This window comes from Halichondria panicea, chromosome 1, assembly GCF_963675165.1.
Source record: "Halichondria panicea chromosome 1, odHalPani1.1, whole genome shotgun sequence".
In the NCBI taxonomy this organism is placed as follows: domain Eukaryota; kingdom Metazoa; phylum Porifera; class Demospongiae; order Suberitida; family Halichondriidae; genus Halichondria; species Halichondria panicea.
The window spans coordinates 7,355,938-7,375,806 of NC_087377.1; the positions used below are offsets into that span (position 1 = coordinate 7,355,938).

Below are 19,869 nucleotides of genomic sequence, written 5' to 3' on the forward strand. Positions count from 1 at the left end.
TATTAATTTGTTGTTCCTATCAAAGGTATATAGTGATGTATATATACATAATTATATTCAATTGGCCTTCCTGTCTTCCTAGTACCATACATTTATCATGTACACAGCCCAACAGTTTACAATTGAGCCTGAGTCAGTGGTACAAGCCGAGGGATTATTGGCATAGTTTGAGTGCCTGTCTCCTGGAGCACTAACTCATCCTTGGTTTGTGAATGGCATTGAGTCTACAAACCCTGACTTCTCATCTGAAATCAAAGTAGCTGGAGGCACTTCAGGTCTTCCCTCAGTGTTAACTATCCCAGCTAGCTTACAGTTCAACAGCAGTGTCGTTCAGTGTGCAGCCGTTTCAGTGACTGGTGGAGTCTTATCAAGGAATGCAACGTTGAAAGTTGGTGAGTAGTATAATTACTTGCAGAGTATACATCTTGACACAGTTGCTTTCAATGAGGTTTTTTCTCTCAGAGTGTGTATCTATTGAAGTGCTGAATGATGAAACCATTACCGTCTCTGTGACCAATAACTTCACAATAAATATCCTCTCCTATCATGTGGACATCTTTCTCACTACTCTGGGCACCAATGAGATGGTTACACTCCCTCCTCTAAATGGGATTCAAAATCAAACACAGTTTAATTACGGGCAACCTGATAACCACACTGTCTGTGATATATTCACCTTCACTGTGACTCCAATTAGCGAGTCAGGAATGGAAGGAAGATCCAGTGAACCAGTAATTTACTTCTTTACAGCAATTAGAGGTTCTGTGAATGTTTTATTGAACGTTTATGCTTGACAATTACCACAGATAATAACAATGTCACTTCCCTCATCAGTCAGGGAGGAAATGTGTTGATGAAAATAGTACATCTCAGTGGTATGGTAAGAGACGTATTGACTGTAGTAAGATACATTTATTCAGCACACCTCTATATAGGTACCCAACTGTACCAACTTCACCTCCTACCAAGTGACCTCTGACATATTGGCACCCATCAATAAGACCATCGAAGACCCCCACATGATAAGTTTCTCTCTTCCCACTGACCAGATAATCAACATCTCTGTGACGCTTACTTCGATCACGGGTGTACGTCTCATATTCAAGGACATGCTAATCAGTAAGTCGTGTTATTCAGTAGTAAGTATTACATGCTGATTTTAACACAGGAACAACTGATGTTCAAAATTTGATTGTGGACGTTTGCCCTAAAGAAAACTGTGCAAGTATTGAGTATGTTGAAGGTACCCTCTCTCCCGGAGCTCTTCTCTGTGTGATACGTACCATTGATGGAGAGTTGGATTTTCCAAGCACAAGACTAGTGCCAATTCGACGGAATATGAGTGACAATTTTACCATCCCGGTGACTGTTAGTGGAAATTACAGTGTGGTTGCATTTGACCTTGAGAACAACAATTTGAGTGTACCAAGAATCCCCATTTCTATAGCGGCCAACGATGAAACTATATTTTTGCTCAATAGTAAGTCGGCTATTATATGTCAGTGTTGTACATATACTTTTTTGTGTGCTGTGCCATATCCTCCCAAAAAATTGTACTCGCAGATAATTGGCATTAAAACCGCTTGCGAGTAATTGAAAAATTTAATTTCACAACTTGAGCAAGAATTTAATTTAATTAATTTTTAAGCTAAATAGTGAAATCGCAAACAAATCAGGCTACCTGTGAAAATATGTCACCTTAAGGTAATTATAAGTAGACAAAAGCAACCTCTCACGAGCGGACCTTCTGGATTCCGGACAGCGGACAATCTTTGTGCAAAACTTCCTCTTATAACGGACAAACAGAAAATTACACATGTATATTTTATGTCCATATTATGGTATTATGTTATTGCTATAAATCGTACTGCCATACTGCAAAGCATGAAAGAATTATGCTTTATATCTTTGATTTTAGCAAGTTTCTTACTTATCGTACTTTTTGAACTAGAATTAGGGTCTAATTATAATTATACATGAATACTATCTTGATATGGCAATTTGAATGAACCTTCAAAAAGAGACTAGGACAAACACTCTGCCTCCAAAGTGTCCTTTATTCGGAGGTTCCATATAGTGCTTTCGCAGGTTGACCTCGAACCTCAAAAATTCTGTCATTTGAATTTCTATCGTCATATAATTATAACAACGCAATTTGTGAACATAATTATTTTTGCTAGATAGTACTGTGTTAATAAAGTTGTTGGGTTCCCTTTTCCTCAAAATCTTCCACTGAACCAAATTTTCCACCTAATTCTAAGGACATCACTGTCACTAAACTATCGAATGGGAGTGCTGAAGTAACCTGCACTATCACTGGCCAGAGTTGTCTAGCATTGTTTCAATCTACAAACTCTCCAACCTCTCTTGATCCGATGGTGATGATTGGTTTTATTGAACCACCTAATGACAGAACCACTGTCACTCTTGATGCCACTTCCGATATTTATGTGGTAGTGTACACTTGGAACAGTGATTCTAGTGAGACCATCTTTGATGGGAAGGTATCCTTCATCAGTAAGCCAAGAGTTAGTTTCAGTTTCAAAATTGTATGCGTTCTGTTCTTCCTCTTGCAGGTCCTCTCCCTACACGAGTACCTGACAGTACAGAGTTTGGATCTCTGCCCATACTAATAGCAGGTGAATGATGCAATTCACAGTTGTCTGTGTATATTTTTGTCTTTTAAAAGGTATCATCACTGTGGCCGTGGTACTGCTTCTCCTGGTAGTCATTGTAACTATAGTAGCCGTAGTTATTGTGAAGAGAAAACGAAGCCGTTTTACAGAATCAAATGGGAGAGTGGATTGGTCATCAACATTTGCAGGAATTGAGCAGCCCAACGAAGCTTATGCTCCAGTACTCAAGAGGAACATTGCCTATGAGCAAACAAAGAAACCATGGGGACAGAGGATCGATGACTCACAAGCCCCGGCAATAACAGAGGGAGAGTATGCTAGCATTGAGCCAGTTCATGTGTACGAAGATGTGTTGCCTCAGGGAAAAGCAAGTTGTATTAACATTAACTTATAGTTTTGTACCAGATTTTACCCCTTATAACTATTAATTAACTTATAATTTTGTCCCACACAGTTGTGTAATTGTACAATGTCAAGGGGATATGAAGAGAAGAGGGCATGCAAATCACTATTATAGTCTAACGTGCGAGCAAGAACTGGATTCAATCTATCTGCACATGTACTTTACACAAAATCAAATAGATATTACTGTACTTTTCCAGTAAATTCCACCGCCCACAACAGTTTTTGCTCGCAAGCCCTCTTCTCTTCATACGCCCTTGACAATGTACGATTCTATCAATTTTGTACGCCAAACTATTTCTTTTTCTATTTGTCCGCCACTGGCTAAGACAGTATATATAGTTAGATGATCACTGGACTGGACTACACTGCATGGACTCACCTTTGACCTTATGTAAATAAGAAAATGATTATGTACTTGGAGATGGAAGCATTAGATGGTATTTAGCAAAGTAGTGCTGAAAAATCTACCTTTAGTTAGTACATCAGTCATGCATACGGTCTGTTTGAATATTAATGGTTGCACAAAAATTAATGGGTCATTCGTACAAGAATTTGCACCAACAAAAATTACCCGCTATATAATTATACTGTATAATAATTATAATTATAATAGACCACTCTTAAAATCTAAGACTTATTTTTAGACTTGAACTTTTGGCATCGATCGTTTTTAACAACAATCATGGTTGATCATTACCCACTATTCGCATGCAGCAAAATTCATCACAATAATTATAATCAATGTGTGTATAAAAGCTAGCTATTAGTAGTTTTATGTTATGTAGCTTTGGTACCTCCACCGAGGCATCAGCACCCGCGGTGCTTTCATTATTATAATTATGGAATGGCATGAAAATGGCATACATAAATGAATATTGTTCGTTGTTAACATTATTGTCTCAAACGCTTAAATTATAGTCAAACACTTAATACTACCGAAGACAACTTATGGAGCACCTCGCCACCTGCATGCATGAATACAGCAAACAATGTATTATAATTCTGTACACTTAATACTTTGACATTCATTATAATTCTGTACACTTACTGCTTGACATTCATTATACCTCGGTGTGCATGTAACTTCCAGTATATCATACAGTCATGCAATGGTAAATTTAGCACACATGTTGTATAAATTATAGTTAGAAACATATAGTACTAATTGACTTCAAGTAGTATAATTTATACACGTATATACCGTATACCGTGTTGTTTTCAAGAGTCCTCCACAAACATTGCTAACAGCGGATGCAACGTGCATTGACATAAGGTATAGCGTGAAATTTATGTTTTATATATAGGTAATTCTATTGAAAGTTAAGTGCCTTGAAAATTTCGTGCATAAGAAGAGAAGAGTATCAAACTACTGATTCTTGCCCAAGGTTGGCTTGCTTATGCTTCGCAGCAGCTTCTTTGTATGAAGCGTTTACCATTAGTAATGCATGCATAATGGTTATCCAAATGCGTTGAGCAAAGTGCAGTTCTTTGCTGCCTCCAAGTTCATCACCTGACTGGACTTCTGCAATCTGATTGGTCAAGACGGAATTCCGTCTTGGCACATAAAACGATGACAAGAGTGCTCAGACGGTGTTCCAAAGGAACGGCGGCTGATTCATGAGACTAACCTGTACCATGGATATCTGCGTGTGTACTGTTATTGTACCATAGATAGAGTAGAAGGGGATTGGTAACGGAAGTGGTTCACGTGATGTTTTACAATGAAGTCTATGTAGAGTTCAGAAACAATCCGTGTTTCAACTGAGTCTATGCATGCGTCTCAAAGACCCCTCTAGCACTTAAACAAATGCCCCCTGATGGTGAGTATCATTTGGAAACGAAGAAAATACAATCTTGATTGTCATGAAGTAGCTAGTCTAACACAGAGCGATTTTTCATGCTTGTGTCAGTTTAGCTACTACGATATAGCTAAGGTTGTGTCACTAAGTAGTGTGCTGTGTCCCAAATGGCCACAAGTATTTAATGAAGTTGATGTTTAGAAGCAAAACTGCTCGTGGACTTTTTACAGACAGCAAAAACAATTCTCATGAATTATTATTCATGTTTAGACCCCACGTTGGAAATAAGCCTCGATTAAAACCGCGGGGAAACACGGATGGTACTTCGAGGGTACCTCGTTTCCAATCCCTCTCTACTCAATCTATGATTGTACTACCTCGTGCAGTTGTACATGTATGTATTCCCTCGAGGAATACATAGAACTGCCCTCGGCAGTACAAATCCAATACACCCTTGATATCCATGGTACAACTATTACATGTATAGCCTGTTATTGAGACAATAATTATATCTGTATGTGTTTTGCCAATCATAATTTCCTAGAGTAATAAGTTCAATATGAAAGCACCGCGGGTGCTGATACCTCAGTGGAGGTGCCAAAGCTACATAACATAAAGCTACTAATAGCAGGGCATAACACGTACATGTGTAAGTTATTGAGATATCTAGCCTCTCATGATGAAATGGAAAGTAGTCCAACTAGTTACGAAAACTACCAACAAAGATTTTGAAGTTACACTACATATGTACACACATGCAACTGTCAACAGACTCCACTTGGGGAATTAGCTGACACGTATACAGTGACACATATAAATGTATGTACTTCAAACAAACTACTATAAAGTAAGCACTATCCCTAAAATTTACTCCCACAGTGACATAATTATAGTAGTGCACATAATTTTATACTACTTGACACCTTTGCCAAAATGTCTGCATGAAGAATTGAACAGGTTATAGAGGTTATCATTCAGGGGCTCCACTGTATACTGTCCCACAAATAAGTTTGTTTCAGAGTATTCACACTATATAGTAGCTAACAGATAACACAAGTTTACAACGTACCTATCACCCCTGAGTAGTATTTGTACCATTGTGAATTCATGGTAATTACTGCTCAGTCATAATTATACCAAGGGCGTATGAAGAGAAGAGGGCATGCAACTCACAATGTATACTGTGTATGCGTCATATTATTGATGAGTCAGCAGGATATACTATATTTAGTCATGATTTAGCCAACCGTCCACTAGGGAATAAAGGCTAGCCAGAGTATAAAGTGCACATGCAATACATTCTTTAGACATAAACCTCCGCCCATTTGATAGATTGTAGTTGCATGCCCTCTTCTCTTCATACGCCCTTGATTATATCTAAAGACACACAAATTATATAGCCAGCCGGTAAAATAGTTCAAGTGATACATGTATGTACCGTATACTGTTACTATAGAATGTTTTTTGAGCATCAAACATGAAAAACTTTGCAAGGGTTTATCAATAAAATCGCACACCTAAAATTAGTATGGTAAATTAATACACATAATCCTTGCCAGAGCACAATAGGGTCAATTTTTCCTGATTTGGCTCATTTGTAAAGGTTATTCACCAGCAAACTAGAGCACTAAAGTGCAAACCCTCGGCTGGTGACATGATTACAAAGAAACCAGAAGTTAAGAACTAGGTAGTTACTGAGCTGTCTAGCCCAGCAACTCAGAACTAAACCAGAGCGAGACATGCTGAAACATTTGAGAACAGAGTTTTATGGTACATAGATATATGCACCGTGGACTAGGATCACAGTAAAGAAGCCTGGAGTCTCAGAGAAGTATGGCTCCTGGAGTAGGATTCCAGAGTCTCAGTCAGCTACCGTATTACTAGAATGTTTTGCGAGAATCAAACATTTGCGAATTTTGCGAGGGTTGATCAATATTGTCGCAACAATAAAATCCGCAAAACCTATTTTATTACTAGTAAATACACACGATCCTTGCCAGAACGCAATAGTTAGATCGCAAAGGGTCAAATTTTCTGCTGATTTGGCTCATTCGCAAAGGTTTTTCACCTGCAAAATATTCTAGTAATATGGTATTACAGAGACAACATCCAGTCACAATTCTAGCTTTCTATTGTAGTGAACCTTTTCCATTGTTCCTGGTACGGGATCACTTCATCTGCAAGTAATAAAGGCCATAGTGTAGCTAGCTCAACGTGCAAGTTCAAGCTTTTATTCGACAATGAAGCTTTAACATCAAAATCTGCCACTATTAAAAACTAATAACTTGTTATGTGAAGGCTATCCACGCTGTAAACGCAGCGCTATGATATCCAGGTGAGTAGATTCAGAATACACAAACAAACCAACAGACTACTATACCTGTGGCCGCCCACGCGCGCCTCGGGTAAATATTCTAGTAATACGTTCAGTAGTGCGAAATTGATGGGCTTAATTTCTCCACGAAAATTAGGTCCATGAAATGCTTAGAGCTAACATAAGACGCAACTTCATTAAATGACGTTGCGTCTTATTTTAGCTATTTGGTCAAATTTTGACCAAATAGCGCAAAATTTCGCGCTATTGTTAAAACCATGGCACCACTTTTGTTGTAGAGCTGCTTTTCAACCATTTAAGCTACTATGTGGTGAACGTAATCGAATCATGAGATCAATACATTCCATACATTACCTAATTCATGAATGTAGCTGGAATGCAACACCTTGTTGCCTCGTTTGCCTTTCTTCACTCGATACAGAATAACAATAACGATGACAATTATCGCAATGACCAGAATCAGAGTAACAACAATGACTGCAGAGAGAGAGGTCACGACTATTAATGCTAGCATGTAAAATAGGCAATGGAACGCAATCATATACCACACGTACTTGCTTACCTATTATTATTACTATGGGCGGTGGAGGTTGAGGTGAAGACAATGATGGAGATTCCGTACTGTCAGGAGGTGATTGTGTACGGGGAGGACCTGCAACATTAAGAATAGAGCACATTATAATTCTGAAACGGAAACTAACTCTTGGCTTACTGGTTCGTAGCTCCAATTGATCAATGAAGGATACCTTCCCATCAAAGATGGTCTCACCAGAATCACTGTTCCAAGTGTACACTACCACATAAACATCAGAAGTGGCATCAAGAGAGACAACAGTTCTGTCATTAGGTGGTTCAATAAAACCAACCACCACCATCAAATCAAGAGAGGTTTTAGATTGAAACAATGCTAGACAACTCTGGCCAGAGGTAGTGCAGGTTACTTCAGCACTTCCATTTGATAGTTTAGTGACAGTGATGCCCTCAGAATTAGGTGGAGAACTTGGTTCAGTGGAAGATTCTGAGGAAATGGGAACCCAACAACAAGTAAAATAGTTCGAGCTCGATCATACGGTCAAGGTGTGTGCACACGAGATCAACTTTCATGAGATCAACTCCCAAATTTCAGTGTAACGTACCCTATATTTAATATAACAAACACGTTCAGAGGAAATTTCAGGCCATTATACAAAGGCAGCCTTTGTGTTGAGGGATTGCTTTTGTACTAACGATCACTTTTTTCATTATTAAAATATCGTTGTTAGTTCTTGGCTGATGTGATTGAAAGTGAATGATCCAAGTTAATTTGTACTACATGTAAGTGCATGAAATAGTCCACTAGCTCGTCAATGTCAAGCCAGGCTATTAACAAATGTCAATGGACAAAATGCCACAGATACCATAAAAATATACGTCTCTTATTTTCGTGTAGATACACCCCTCGAAGTCTTTCCTATAGCTCTTCAACTGTTCCTGAATTCTTGATGATTGAGCCATTGAGAATGAGTGTGCATTGTGCTAAATCTATAGGGGTTTGTTACTCAATACCTGTCAACCTTTGGCATGGGCGCATAGCTAAGAAAGTGAGGCCAACACCTTTAAAAAGTTAATTTCTGGATAACAAGATTAGAGTTGATTTGAGTTGATTTCAGGAGTTGAGTTGATCTTATGAAAAGTTGATTCTGTGAGAGTTGATCTATTGACAGTCGACCTCATGCAAAGTTGCTCTGGTAGGAATTATCTCTTTGGAGTTGATCTCATGAAAGCTGATCTCGTGTGAGGCAATCTATAAAACGCACACCACAAACGAATGTACATGTACATGTACAAGACTGAGAGCCGACTCACCATTGCTCAAAACCGTAGTTTCATCGTCGGCCACTATAGAAATGGGCATTCTTGGTACACTCATATTGTTGTTCTCAAGGTCAAATGCAACCACACTGTACTTTCCACTAACAGCCACCGGGATGGTAAAATTGTCACTCATGTGCCGTCGAATTGGCACTAGCCTTGTGCTTTGAAAATCCAACTCTCCATCAATGATACGTATCACACAGAGAAGAGCTCCGGGAGAGAGGGTACTTTCAACATATTCAATACTCGCACAGTTTTCTTGAGGGCAAACGTGCACAATCAAGTTTTGAACATCAGTTGTTCCTGTGGAAATCATTGTAAATCAAATCAGCATTGTAAAGCCCCGTTTACACAAGGCCTTTAATCTTGGTTGGAATCCAGATTAAACCTATCCGCGTTTGTGTAAACAGGCTCCGGATTAGCCAACCTACCTCTAAAGCAGAGGAGGTACCACACTTTCTTGGCTTCATGTATTGCTCAAGGTCTCTATGGCTAGCTACGTATATTGTTTCTCCAGCTGAGGTCCTCGTCAATATATTTATGAAGGGTGCAGCTAGTGCTCTCACCTCTTGTAGCAAGCATATCTCGTAACTGAATAGGGGTTCACTGGTGTTCAGCAAAGGAAACAGTTTGATCTAGGTCTAATCTATATACTACCCTTGACTTTGAAAAGCCTCAGTCACAGAATAATGAAAGCACCGCGGGTGCTGATGCCTTGGTGGAGGTGCCAAAGCTACATAACATAAAACTACTAATAGCTAGCTTTTATACACACATTGTTATTGCTGCATGCCAAATATAAATCTAGTGGGTAATGATCAACCATGATTGTTGTTAAAAACGATCGATGCCAAAAGTTCAAGTCTAAAATTAATGGCTGCAAGTCAGCAGAGCCTTGCAGCTCTCTGCTCACTCTTGCAGCTACCAATAGCTAGCGTTCTAGTACAGAGCTAACTACTAAGTTGAGTAGTAACACTCGGTGAGCAAGTTTTGCTACGGACTCTTCTGAAAAGGCTGCAATGGCATTCCAAGTAAGCAAAACTAGGCATAACTCGAGAACGAAGCATTATTTTGCAAATCCACGAATTAAAATCCAAGTAAACATGACTAGAAGCCTATAGAAACTCTTACTTGCACTTGATTCATCCTTGAGCAGCTGTAGCAGTCTACATAGACACACACACAAACACACTACCGTATACCTCGCTTGCGCATGCGCACCGAGGCATAATTAACGAGTTATTATGAAGAACACACTAAAACTAAGATTGGAATACAATTAAAAGAGATATCACGAGATGTTGTCGTACCGCTTAGCTGTGAGTAAACACAAAGGGCTAATTCTGAGGTGTTGTTTATGTTTTTGCGCAAATGCAAGTAGTGGTCGTTTTACTATTTTACTATGCCCACTATACTCAGACAAATCAGACCCGGATTTGACCCAGATTAGGCGTCGTGTAAACAGGGCTTTATACTACTACCAGGAGTGCTACTGAATAACATGACTTACTGATTAGCATGTCCTTGAATATGAGGCGCACACCCGTGATCGAAGTAAGCGTCACAGAGATGTTGATTATCTGGTCAGTGGGAAGAGAGAAATTTATCATTTGGGGGTCTTCAATGGTCTTATTGATGGGTACCAATATGTCAGTGGTAACTTGGTAAGAGGTGAAGTTGGTACAGTTTGGTACCTGAGAGGTGAGCTGAATAAGTGTGTCTTACAGTCAATACGTTTCTTACCATACCACCGAGATGTACTATTTTCTTCAACACATTACCTCCCTGACTGATGAGAGGAATGACATTACTATCTGTGGTTTTTTTGTCAAGCATAATTATATAAACACATTAAAGATAATATTCACAGTACCTGTTACTTGTGTAAAGAACCCAGTGACTGGTTCACTCTGATTTCCTTCCATTCCTGACTCAGAAGTAATCGGAGTCACAGTGAAGGTGAATGTATCACAGACAGTGTGGTTCTTAAGTTGTTGATAATTAAACTGCACTTGATTTTGAATCCCATTTAGAGGAGGAAGTGCAACCATCTCATTGGTGACCAGAGGCACCAGGGAGATGTCCACACGATAGGCGAGGTTATTCATAGTGAAATTATTCATTACGGAGACAGTAATTTTGGTTTCACCATTCAACACCACAAGAATTACACGCTCTGAGAAAATAAGCACAGCAACTCAAGGTATACTTTCTACAATACACCACTCACCAACTGTCAATATTGCAATCCTTGAGAACAACACTGCACCACTCAGTGAAAATGCTGCACACTGAATGACACTGTTGTTGAACTGTGAGCTAGCTGGGATGGTCAGCACTGAGGGACGACCTGAAGTACCTCCAGCTACTTTGATTTCAGATGAAAAGTCAGGGCTTACAGACGGTGTGCCGTCCACGAACCAAGGATAACCTGATGCTCCAGGAGACAGGCACTCAAACTTTGCCAATAATCCCTCGGCTTGTATCACTGACTCGGGCTCAATTGTAAACTTTTGGGCTGTATTATTATGACGTACATGGCGGCAGTTTGTCATTGCATGTAAAATATTTATAGTGACACATGTATATGTATCATACCTTCAATAACTGTGATTGTAAGAAATAGCCCAACTACAATGCACAAGGCAGTTGTCTGACTTGCTATAGCTGCCACCAACTCCATCTACAAGAGCTACAATAAAAATAGTTTGACTCTAACTATGGGTTATAAAATTCATTACTAGCTTGTCGTCTGATATCGGCTGTGGTCCTTGTAGATTCACGATCAGCTATAGCGCTAAATGTATAATAGCTAAATTAAGTCTTGCTATTCATAAAATAGTTAGCGTAGTCTACTTTCTTAAACCTGCTAGAAATGAATTTAATATTTCCTGAGAAAGGGTTATTAGGATAAAACACGTGATGATCCAATTACTCGTCCAAAGCATGAAGCTGAAGCTATGCATAATAATTTATAAGTGAATATAATTATCACTTGGTACCTATAAAGGAGGATTCAACACACCTCATCACAACAAAAGAACTCTTCACAACCTCCAACTTGACTGAAGTCTTTAATTTATTGCCTCCATTTCCAAGAATGAGATATCGAATGAGATATCGTATAATTCATCTCTGCTGGTAAGTGAGTATAATTATAGAGACAGACAAAATTATTAGAAACACATTGTTGTTATGCCTCGAGGCGTAGCCACACGAGGGATACGGTAAAGCTGACTGTGTGTGTGTGTGTGTGTCTGTTCCAGCTGTAACTGCTCAACGGTTGCAATGCGACGAAAACTAACAGCTTCTATAGGCTTCTAGCCACGTTCTCTTGGATTTTGATTCATGGATTAGGAAACTAAAGTTTCTTTCTCGAGTTATGGCTAGTTTGACTCACATTGAAGGCTGTTGCAGTCTCTTCAGAATCTTTCATTTACATGTAGCGCCTTACATTACTATACCAGTGCTGTTGTGTATAGTGTGATTGACCACTCTTTAGTAGCAGCATAATTATAATTATTATGTTCTTTTGTGTGCTTCGATCAACTCCTTGTACAAAGTACGTATTATTACCCGAGGCCGTGCCGCGGCCAGCGGGTATAGTAGTCCGTTGGTTTGTTTGTTAGTGTATTTTGAGTCTACTCATCTGGATGCCATAGCGCTGCATTTACAGCATGGATAGCCTTCACACAACAATTTATTAGTTTTAAAAGTCGCAGATTTCGATGTTAAAGCTTCGTTGTCGTATAAAAGCGAGCAAAAGCTAAGAAGCTAAGAAGCTTGAACTTGCGTTGCCTAGACATGACCTTTATTTGAGGTACATTGTAGATCTATTATTTGCAGCTGAAGTGAGCCAGCCTTTATCGGTCTCTATTAAAAGTACGTTGTTGCTTCTTTACTCCGCTGGTTTTTATAGATTTATTTATTGCACTTCAGTGCTCTAGTAATTATAGTGATGCTAGGCAAATTTGACAAGATACTACCAACTACTGGACCTACTCGATATAATTATACATCAAGTTTAAATTACCCCATATCTAACTATAGACTACAACTATAAGTAAGCTCAACATTACCTTTGGACTGCTCTATGATATCTTTGGCCTGTATAGCTAGCTCGATACTCACAATTTTGATGGGGAGTGGACGCCGTGGCCAAAAAAAAACTTATTTGTGAAAATGGAGAATAAGGTGGTGACTTACTGACAGCAATCAGCCTGCACGGTGACTGTTCTCAACTGCAAGTCCTATTCAGTCTAGCGTTTCAGTGGAGCAGTTTATATAAATAGAGCATCAGTGATAACCATCGCCACAGGTACGTGTTGTAACTGCTGCGTCCAAGGAGGTAATTTAGTTAATCACTGTCTCCAGTCTGTAGCCTTTGAACCTGCTGCAGGAAAAATAAACATATAACCACCCAATTCTTTGAGTCGAGTGACCATAATTATTGATCTACAGAAAATGCTGAATTTTAAAACACCCTGACAAACCTATATTTTGTACTTTATTGATAATAGTTTAGTCAGAATCCAGTTAAGACATCTTGGACCTGAGTACGTATAGATCTAAGTCAATGTCTTATGTTTAGATCTATGATCTGTAGGCTCACCTTACAAGAAATCATAATCAAGAGAAGAATCAAGAGAAGAAGACATAGATACCGGTGTAGAAGCGATATGGGGCTCCCCCCCATTTCAGGGCCCCCGGGCCCTAAAACGCTAGCGATACATGTACATTGTAGATGCTGGTATTATAAAGGCAATAATTATATTCAGGGGGCCAGACAGAATATCTCAGGGGGGCTACATTTAAATGTCAATCAATAGCATAATTATGCCTCGAGGCGTAGCCGCACGAGGGATACGGTAAAGCTGACTGTGTGTGTGTCTGTCTGTCTGTCTGTCTGTCTGTGTGTGTGTGTGTGTATTCCAGCTATAACTGCTCAACGGTTACAATGCGACGAAAACTAACAGCTTCTATAGGCTTCTAGCCACGTTCTCTTGGATTTTGATTCGTGGATTAGCAAACTAAAGCTTCTTTCTCGAGTTATGGCTAGTTTGACTCACATTGAAGGCTGTTGCAGTCTCTTCAGAATCTTTCATAGCATCATCTGTCCGCACAAACTTTCTATTCAACATAATTATGAGTTAGCCTTGCACTAAAGCGCTAGCTTTTTGTTAGCTACAATACTCAGAAAATATCTGTTAAAACAGCTAGCTAGCAGTAGCCATTTGTGAAATTGATCTCTTTGGACACACCCTTTAATTATTCCTGTGGATGTAATGCGCATGCGCGCTCATTCCCCATGTGTGAGAAAATAATATCCAAGATCCAGATCCAGATCCTCCTGGCAGAATCATCTTTGTCTTGAGGGCCTGGTAAGCCACAAAACACTACCATATAACAATATAGATAACAATATGCATGTACACAGGTCTTTTCTTCTTAGATATTATATACACTGAACTACAGATCCTGGAAGAATCAATTTTCTTCTTTCTTGAGGTCCTGGTAAGCCACATAATACAGCAATAGATGCATGTAAATAAGTCTTTTCTTCTCAGTGACTTTATATAGATAAGCTAACTTTAATATAAAATTCATTATAGATAACACTCTAATACTTTTGAGCGAAAGCAAAAACATGGCGAGAGGCATTAGCACAGCGCCAGCTTGAACACTAGTTTAATCTAGGTAGATAGTCCAAAACTGAACAAAAACATTGAGTGTGTGTATTATCTGTATCTGTTATAGGCTGAGAGCTGAGGCTAAGAATTCACTACTAGACCAAGGTGAGCTACAATAGATCTAGAGATTTTAAGGTAGAGGGAAGTCACCAGAAAATGTTGCTAAAAAAAGATACCTTTACTAGTATGGTGGTCTTATCAACTGGCACCTATTACATGTGTGTGACCCTCACAATGAATGTGATTATTGATCACAATTTTGGTACAGTGTACGTACGTAATTAAGGTTAGGGTAGTTTCACCCCTGCAAAATGTATAGAGTACCTATGAATATCATTATCGCTACCCTCTGGAAGGTACTTAGCTATAATACATAATTATAGATACCAATAAAGCTTGCTTGAAGTATTTACTGCACTTATAAATTGAGGCAAAAAATAATCTATTATTATGCCTCGAGGCGTAGCCGCACGAGGGGTAAAGCTGACTGTGTGTGTGTCTGTCTGTCTGTCTGTCTGTGTGTGTGTGTATTCCAGCTATAACTGCTCAACGGTTACAATGCGACAAAAACTAACAGCTTCTATAGGCTTCTAGCCACGTTCTCTTGGATTTTGATTCGTGGATTAGCAAACTAAAGCTTCTTTCTCGAGTTATGGCTAGTTTGACTCACATTGAAGGCTGTTGCAGTCTCTTCAGAATCTTTCATAGCATCATCTGTTCGCACAAACTTTCTATTCAACTTATGAGTTAGCCTTGCACTTAAGCGCTAGCTTTTTGTTGGCTACAAGAGTTAGAAAGAGCTGCTAAAGAAGCTAGCTATTTTAGTAGCCATTATTGATTGAACTGCAGACACACCCCTATTCCTGGATGTAGATCTAATGCGCATGCGCGCTCAATACCACGTGTAAGAGAATCCATTTTGCAGAGAATCAGCTTTGTTGAGGTCCAGGTAAGCCACAAACCAACCTTTTATTTTACTGCAGTTTTGATGCCCTAAAAAGCATGAATCTCTATGTTGAGAGTTTTATCTAGAAATAGTTGCCAGTGGCCTCTGCTGTGTCATCTTTCAGCCTGTAAAATCGCTCTAAGCGTTCGTATCAGCACACAACCGAAATTCACTTAAATAGAGGGCGTTTTACATAGAATCATTGTAAAATCCATCGGAAATGGTTGTCACTGTCCGTTTATTGCCGTGCATAAGTGATGTTTGATGCTTATTTTCTCCAACAAAAATATCTCTATGTCATGCATTATTTTGTGAAGTGAAGTACAAAAGTTAGCTAGTGTCTGCTAATACCCTCCAGTGCTCTATTAATTATATGTACGTTCTGAATTGAATTTCCTGCAAGTTTGTATCAACTTAAGAAATCTGTTTTTGTTAATACCGTAAACGATGTCATTACAGCGCCATGATAATTATTATAAGCTCCAATTAATTCAGCATCAGCATAATTTTTGAGGCCCTAAAAGAAGCGCTTACCGTTGCTGAAATTTTTTTTTCTGGCGCTTATAAAAAGGCTTGTTTGAGACATCAAGACAATTATAGACTTCCTTCACACTTTGAACAGTTGTCTGACCATAGCTACAGTCCATGAATGTTGTTCACAAGTCAGCTTTCAACGTTGCAGCTTGCTAGCTACTATAGCTAGCAAGTAAAACGGACTAGACCACACCTATTTTCTCTAAAATGTCTGTACTAGCTGTACAACATAAACGCCATCGTAATTTAGGCGCCCGCTAGGCTGAACGCACTTTTTTGTGCTCTAAAAGATGCGCCCCTCAGAAGTGGAATTATTTTTTTCTGCCACGTAATTACATTCCAAGCGCACGTCAAGCCTTTAAAAACCGATTCAGCATTATAATTATCAAGCGATGTATACTGATAATTTTACTTCACTGACAAAGGATCGATTCAATTTAAGTGGATGCTTATCTCAAAACCAGGATATAATTATTATTATTTTAAGCTATTTTGTACACTGCATAAGTCCTGTCCTGTGGTACTTTACTTGTGTAGGTTCGTGTGCCTGGCATCACAATGAAGGCCCTACGAGTGTTGTTGCCTGTCATTATCATAGTGCTCACATATCCGATTGGTTGTGGAGAAGGTTTGCACATACATTTTCATAAGGCCATCACATACATTTACATAAGGCCATCATTTCCCGCTTGGTAAAAGTGTAAAAGTATGCCTCTTTGTCTGTCATTATTCAGAGGAGGTACGACACGAGTACCTCGATTAGGCTTGGTCACATGAACAATTACCATATCTACATGTACAAATCATGTATGATAACGCTTTCAATCTAAACAGAAGTTATGGCCACACAAAGTTAGCCTAGCTTTCAATCCATTGAACAGTGAAGTCTTGTTGCATACATGTGACATTAACTCAATTTTAGCCTAATTGAGGTACTCGTGTCGGGCCTCCTCTGGTCATTATTGCTGTAAAACATTGACACACCCCTTAATTTCTTAATTTATGTATTATGTACGTGCTCTTTTTTGGTTCAGAATTTAATATTCATTGTCCCCCCCCCCCCCTCATGTCCTTTCCATTTTAATGAGGGTATGAATAATGAGAATAATGACCAAAGGAATGTACTTTGTCTGGCCTATTAAACATGGGGTGTTACGGTAAACAGTTTGCTCATGAATGTTTGAAGTACATACATGATAAATATATTGGTGTATCATTCTGTATGAGAAGTACAGTGTATCAATCTAATCTTCAAAACATCTTTCAGTGGAAGCTCTGAGCGATCATCAAGTTACTATAGAAACAACACAAACTAGTAGTCATTTTAAACTTCCAAAAACACTTCTAGCTCTGTATTCTTACTCTTATACGATGCTTTTTACCATTTTGGAGGGCAGCTCGAAGTGTTTTTTTCTTTCCAGGCCAAAAAACTCTCACAAAAATTAATATGTAGACTAAAATGGTGGTCACAGCCAAGGAAAACAGCCTCTTATGAGCTTTCAGCAAAATATCTCTTCGAGCCGCCCTGCATATAGTGAAGCTACAGTAGAACTATCTAGTAAAAGTGTCTATTGGAGCAACTACTGCGTTTCAGCTGGACTTCTAGCCTCGACCCCAGGCCGATCCGTCTCCAATTGAACTTCGTTCTATTAAAAAAAAATCGGCCTGGGACCGAGGCTACTGGACTTCCAGCTCATTCTAGCTGCTCACGATCACTAGATCTAGCTCATGAATAATTAATGAGCAAACAGTTTACCGTAGCAGGTACTTGAACTTGTAAAGTATTTGTTGCGTGCAGTAATATGTGCACCGGTCACTATTTATGTAGTATTGCAATGATACTCTGTTGTGTGCTTGTTCTTATTTCTCACAGCTCAGTTCATAGTACAGCCAGTGTCAGTGGAGAGAGCCGAGGGACTGGAGGCAGTGTTCAGTTGTCAGTATCAAGAGGAGGGATTGACTGTTACTTATGATTGGGCAATAAACAATACCATACTCGAAACTGATACAGAAACTGTTAGAGCACGTCCACCTTCATCTCCTGGTGGACCAGCCACACTGACAATCTTGGCCACTCCAGAGCACAACAACTCTGTTGTTCAGTGTGTGGCTACAATCAGAAATGGCATTGTTACTGTAAGGTCTGAAGTATCGACCACAGCTACTTTAACTGTTCGTGGTGAGTTAGTAACTTTCTATGCATGAGCATTGTTTAAGTATTGCACTATAGCAACAATTATCAGTAATGTTCTGACTGCTCCAAACACCATCACTGTGATGTGGAATGCTCTACCCCTCACTGAGTACTGTGTGGACATCACCGAGTCAACTCTGGACTTCACTGAAACAGCTGTTTTTGATCCTGTGTGTGGACTGGTTAATCAGTACATCTTCACGTACTCCAACCCCATCAGTGTGTGTGACAGATTCTCCTTCACTGTGACTCCTACTGACGGAGAGATGAGGGGAACAACCAGTGAACCAGATACTGGGTTCTTTACAAGGGTAGAAGGTGTGTATGGTGCACTCTGAGCAAGCTACTGTAGCTTGTTACAATTCTACATTATGCAGGTAGTATTGAAGAACGACATCGTGTTCGTGAAAGTGGGGAGAATAAGTCAGTAGGATTTAAAGCTACTGTGAGTAATTTTATAGTCGGTTGAGATTTACACATGCATTGTATTCTTGTGTTTTTTTAGAGGACATTTTTCCCTTATTTGGTCCTTTTTCGATTCACTGTTCAGTTGTAGTATGACCGGTAATTGCAGTCCATGAAACAACTTTCATTGTTTCCCTCTCCAGCCCTTCCACCACGATGCCCTGACACTAACACTGAGGAGCTGCACACAGAGAAGACACTAGGTGTGTGGTTAGTACTTACATGCTGCAATACCGTATAGCGGGTAATTTTCGTGGGGTAAAATGCAAATATGTCAATATGTCCTTTGGAAGCGAAGCAACTATATGTACTATACATCTGTTTATTATTCTCAACCAATATCTCCCTCCAGCCCTTGCACCACAACAACGCCGTCCACCCCCACCACCCATCTACAAAACGTCCTTAATAACTGTGTGAGAACATAATAACTTACTCGGCAGATTAGGCACATGCACCTCTTTACATTAATTACTAACACGTACATTGCACTGCTACTTGTGGCATGTAGATGATAATGCTGTTATTGCTGCTTTAAATTTCTTCTGACTCTTCATGGGTTGTATCGAATATCGGTATAAACTGGGTGGTCTATGCATGCATGCCTGCTCTAAATCAATCAAGTTATTATGGTATAATTATTAACCGAGGCAATGCCGCGGCCAGCGGGTATAGTAGTCCGTTTGTTTGTTTGTTTGTCTGTCTGTTTGTAATTTATGAGCCTGCTCACCTGGATGCCATAGCTCTGCGTTTACAGCATGGGTAGCCTTCATACAATAGTTTTAACAGATTTCGATGTTAAAACTTTGTTGTCGTATATATATATATATATAGCTTGAACTTTCACGTTAGCTAGCTCTATACACACAACCTTTATTCAAGGTAAATCTACATATTTGCAGCTGAAGTGATCCTTTACCGATCTCTATTAATAGTTTGTTGCTTCTTTATTAGAACACTCCTTCGGTTTTTATAGATCTATTTATTCATGTCAACAGCCGAGGGTTAGCA

The 19,869-nt window shown here is 39.3% G+C and overlaps 4 protein-coding genes across 11 annotated transcripts; 3 read left to right on the forward strand and 1 right to left on the reverse strand.

The window, feature by feature from the left end:
• The first annotated feature begins 417 nt into the window (after positions 1-417).
• Positions 418-1,816, forward strand: LOC135339761 (uncharacterized). Its single transcript, XM_064536030.1, has 4 exons — positions 418-759; positions 807-880; positions 936-1,119; positions 1,169-1,816. Exons 1-4 carry the CDS (start codon positions 444-446, stop codon positions 1,591-1,593), a joined length of 999 nt encoding a protein of 332 aa, XP_064392100.1. The 5' UTR covers positions 418-443; the 3' UTR covers positions 1,594-1,816.
• Positions 1,817-1,849: 33 nt separating this feature from the next.
• Positions 1,850-3,473, forward strand: LOC135340062 (uncharacterized). The gene is made up of 3 exons (XM_064536356.1): positions 1,850-2,517; positions 2,577-2,639; positions 2,690-3,473. The coding sequence occupies exons 1-3, from the start codon at positions 2,376-2,378 to the stop codon at positions 3,028-3,030; spliced, it is 546 nt and encodes a 181-aa protein (XP_064392426.1). The 5' UTR covers positions 1,850-2,375; the 3' UTR covers positions 3,031-3,473.
• A 424-nt stretch (positions 3,474-3,897) lies between these two features.
• LOC135339389 (uncharacterized) lies at positions 3,898-11,892 on the reverse strand. Of its 7 annotated transcripts, none has more exons than XM_064535495.1 (11): positions 11,628-11,802; positions 11,260-11,547; positions 10,903-11,205; positions 10,773-10,843; positions 10,673-10,723; positions 10,540-10,609; positions 9,021-9,332; positions 7,888-8,193; positions 7,738-7,827; positions 7,530-7,652; positions 4,045-7,017 (listed from the first exon to the last, which is right to left on the reverse strand). In XM_064535495.1, the coding sequence occupies exons 1-11, from the start codon at positions 11,710-11,712 to the stop codon at positions 6,962-6,964; spliced, it is 1,755 nt and encodes a 584-aa protein (XP_064391565.1). In that variant the 5' UTR covers positions 11,713-11,802; the 3' UTR covers positions 4,045-6,961. The 7 variants fall into 7 exon arrangements, with proteins under 7 accessions (XP_064391548.1, XP_064391591.1, XP_064391582.1 ...); XM_064535486.1 differs by having other exon boundaries at positions 4,046-7,017; positions 10,540-10,723; positions 11,628-11,691; positions 11,756-11,892; XM_064535478.1 differs by lacking the exon at positions 4,045-7,017 and adding an exon at positions 3,898-4,006 and having other exon boundaries at positions 10,540-10,723.
• A 137-nt stretch (positions 11,893-12,029) lies between these two features.
• On the forward strand, positions 12,030-19,428 carry LOC135339840 (uncharacterized). Of its 2 annotated transcripts, XM_064536122.1 has the most exons (8): positions 12,030-12,170; positions 14,787-14,824; positions 16,737-16,827; positions 18,073-18,378; positions 18,430-18,711; positions 18,771-18,838; positions 19,002-19,061; positions 19,211-19,428. In XM_064536122.1, exons 3-7 carry the CDS (start codon positions 16,758-16,760, stop codon positions 19,059-19,061), a joined length of 786 nt encoding a protein of 261 aa, XP_064392192.1. In that variant the 5' UTR covers positions 12,030-12,170; positions 14,787-14,824; positions 16,737-16,757; the 3' UTR covers positions 19,211-19,428. The 2 variants fall into 2 exon arrangements, with proteins under 2 accessions (XP_064392192.1, XP_064392191.1); XM_064536121.1 differs by lacking the exon at positions 12,030-12,170 and having other exon boundaries at positions 14,712-14,824.
• The last annotated feature ends 441 nt before the right edge of the window (positions 19,429-19,869 follow it).

Coding starts and splice junctions, on each gene's coding strand:
- LOC135339761 (XM_064536030.1), top strand. CDS start 444: ATGAGGTTTTTTCTCTCAGAGTGTGTATCTATTGAAGTGCTGAATGAT. Junction 881..935: donor TAGTACATCTCAGTGGTATG/GTAAGAGACGTA, acceptor ACCTCTATATAG/GTACCCAACTGTACCAACTT. Junction 1,120..1,168: donor ATTCAAGGACATGCTAATCA/GTAAGTCGTGTT, acceptor ATTTTAACACAG/GAACAACTGATGTTCAAAAT.
- LOC135340062 (XM_064536356.1), top strand. CDS start 2,376: ATGGTGATGATTGGTTTTATTGAACCACCTAATGACAGAACCACTGTC. Junction 2,518..2,576: donor TGGGAAGGTATCCTTCATCA/GTAAGCCAAGAG, acceptor TTCCTCTTGCAG/GTCCTCTCCCTACACGAGTA. Junction 2,640..2,689: donor TCTGCCCATACTAATAGCAG/GTGAATGATGCA, acceptor GTCTTTTAAAAG/GTATCATCACTGTGGCCGTG.
- LOC135339389 (XM_064535470.1), bottom strand. CDS start 11,712: ATGGAGTTGGTGGCAGCTATAGCAAGTCAGACAACTGCCTTGTGCATT. Junction 11,206..11,259: donor GATTGCAATATTGACAGTTG/GTGAGTGGTGTA, acceptor TTATTTTCTCAG/AGCGTGTAATTCTTGTGGTG. Junction 7,828..7,887: donor TCAATTGGAGCTACGAACCA/GTAAGCCAAGAG, acceptor TTAATGTTGCAG/GTCCTCCCCGTACACAATCA.
- LOC135339840 (XM_064536122.1), top strand. CDS start 16,758: ATGAAGGCCCTACGAGTGTTGTTGCCTGTCATTATCATAGTGCTCACA. Junction 16,828..18,072: donor TCCGATTGGTTGTGGAGAAG/GTTTGCACATAC, acceptor TATTTCTCACAG/CTCAGTTCATAGTACAGCCA. Junction 18,379..18,429: donor AGCTACTTTAACTGTTCGTG/GTGAGTTAGTAA, acceptor ATTGCACTATAG/CAACAATTATCAGTAATGTT.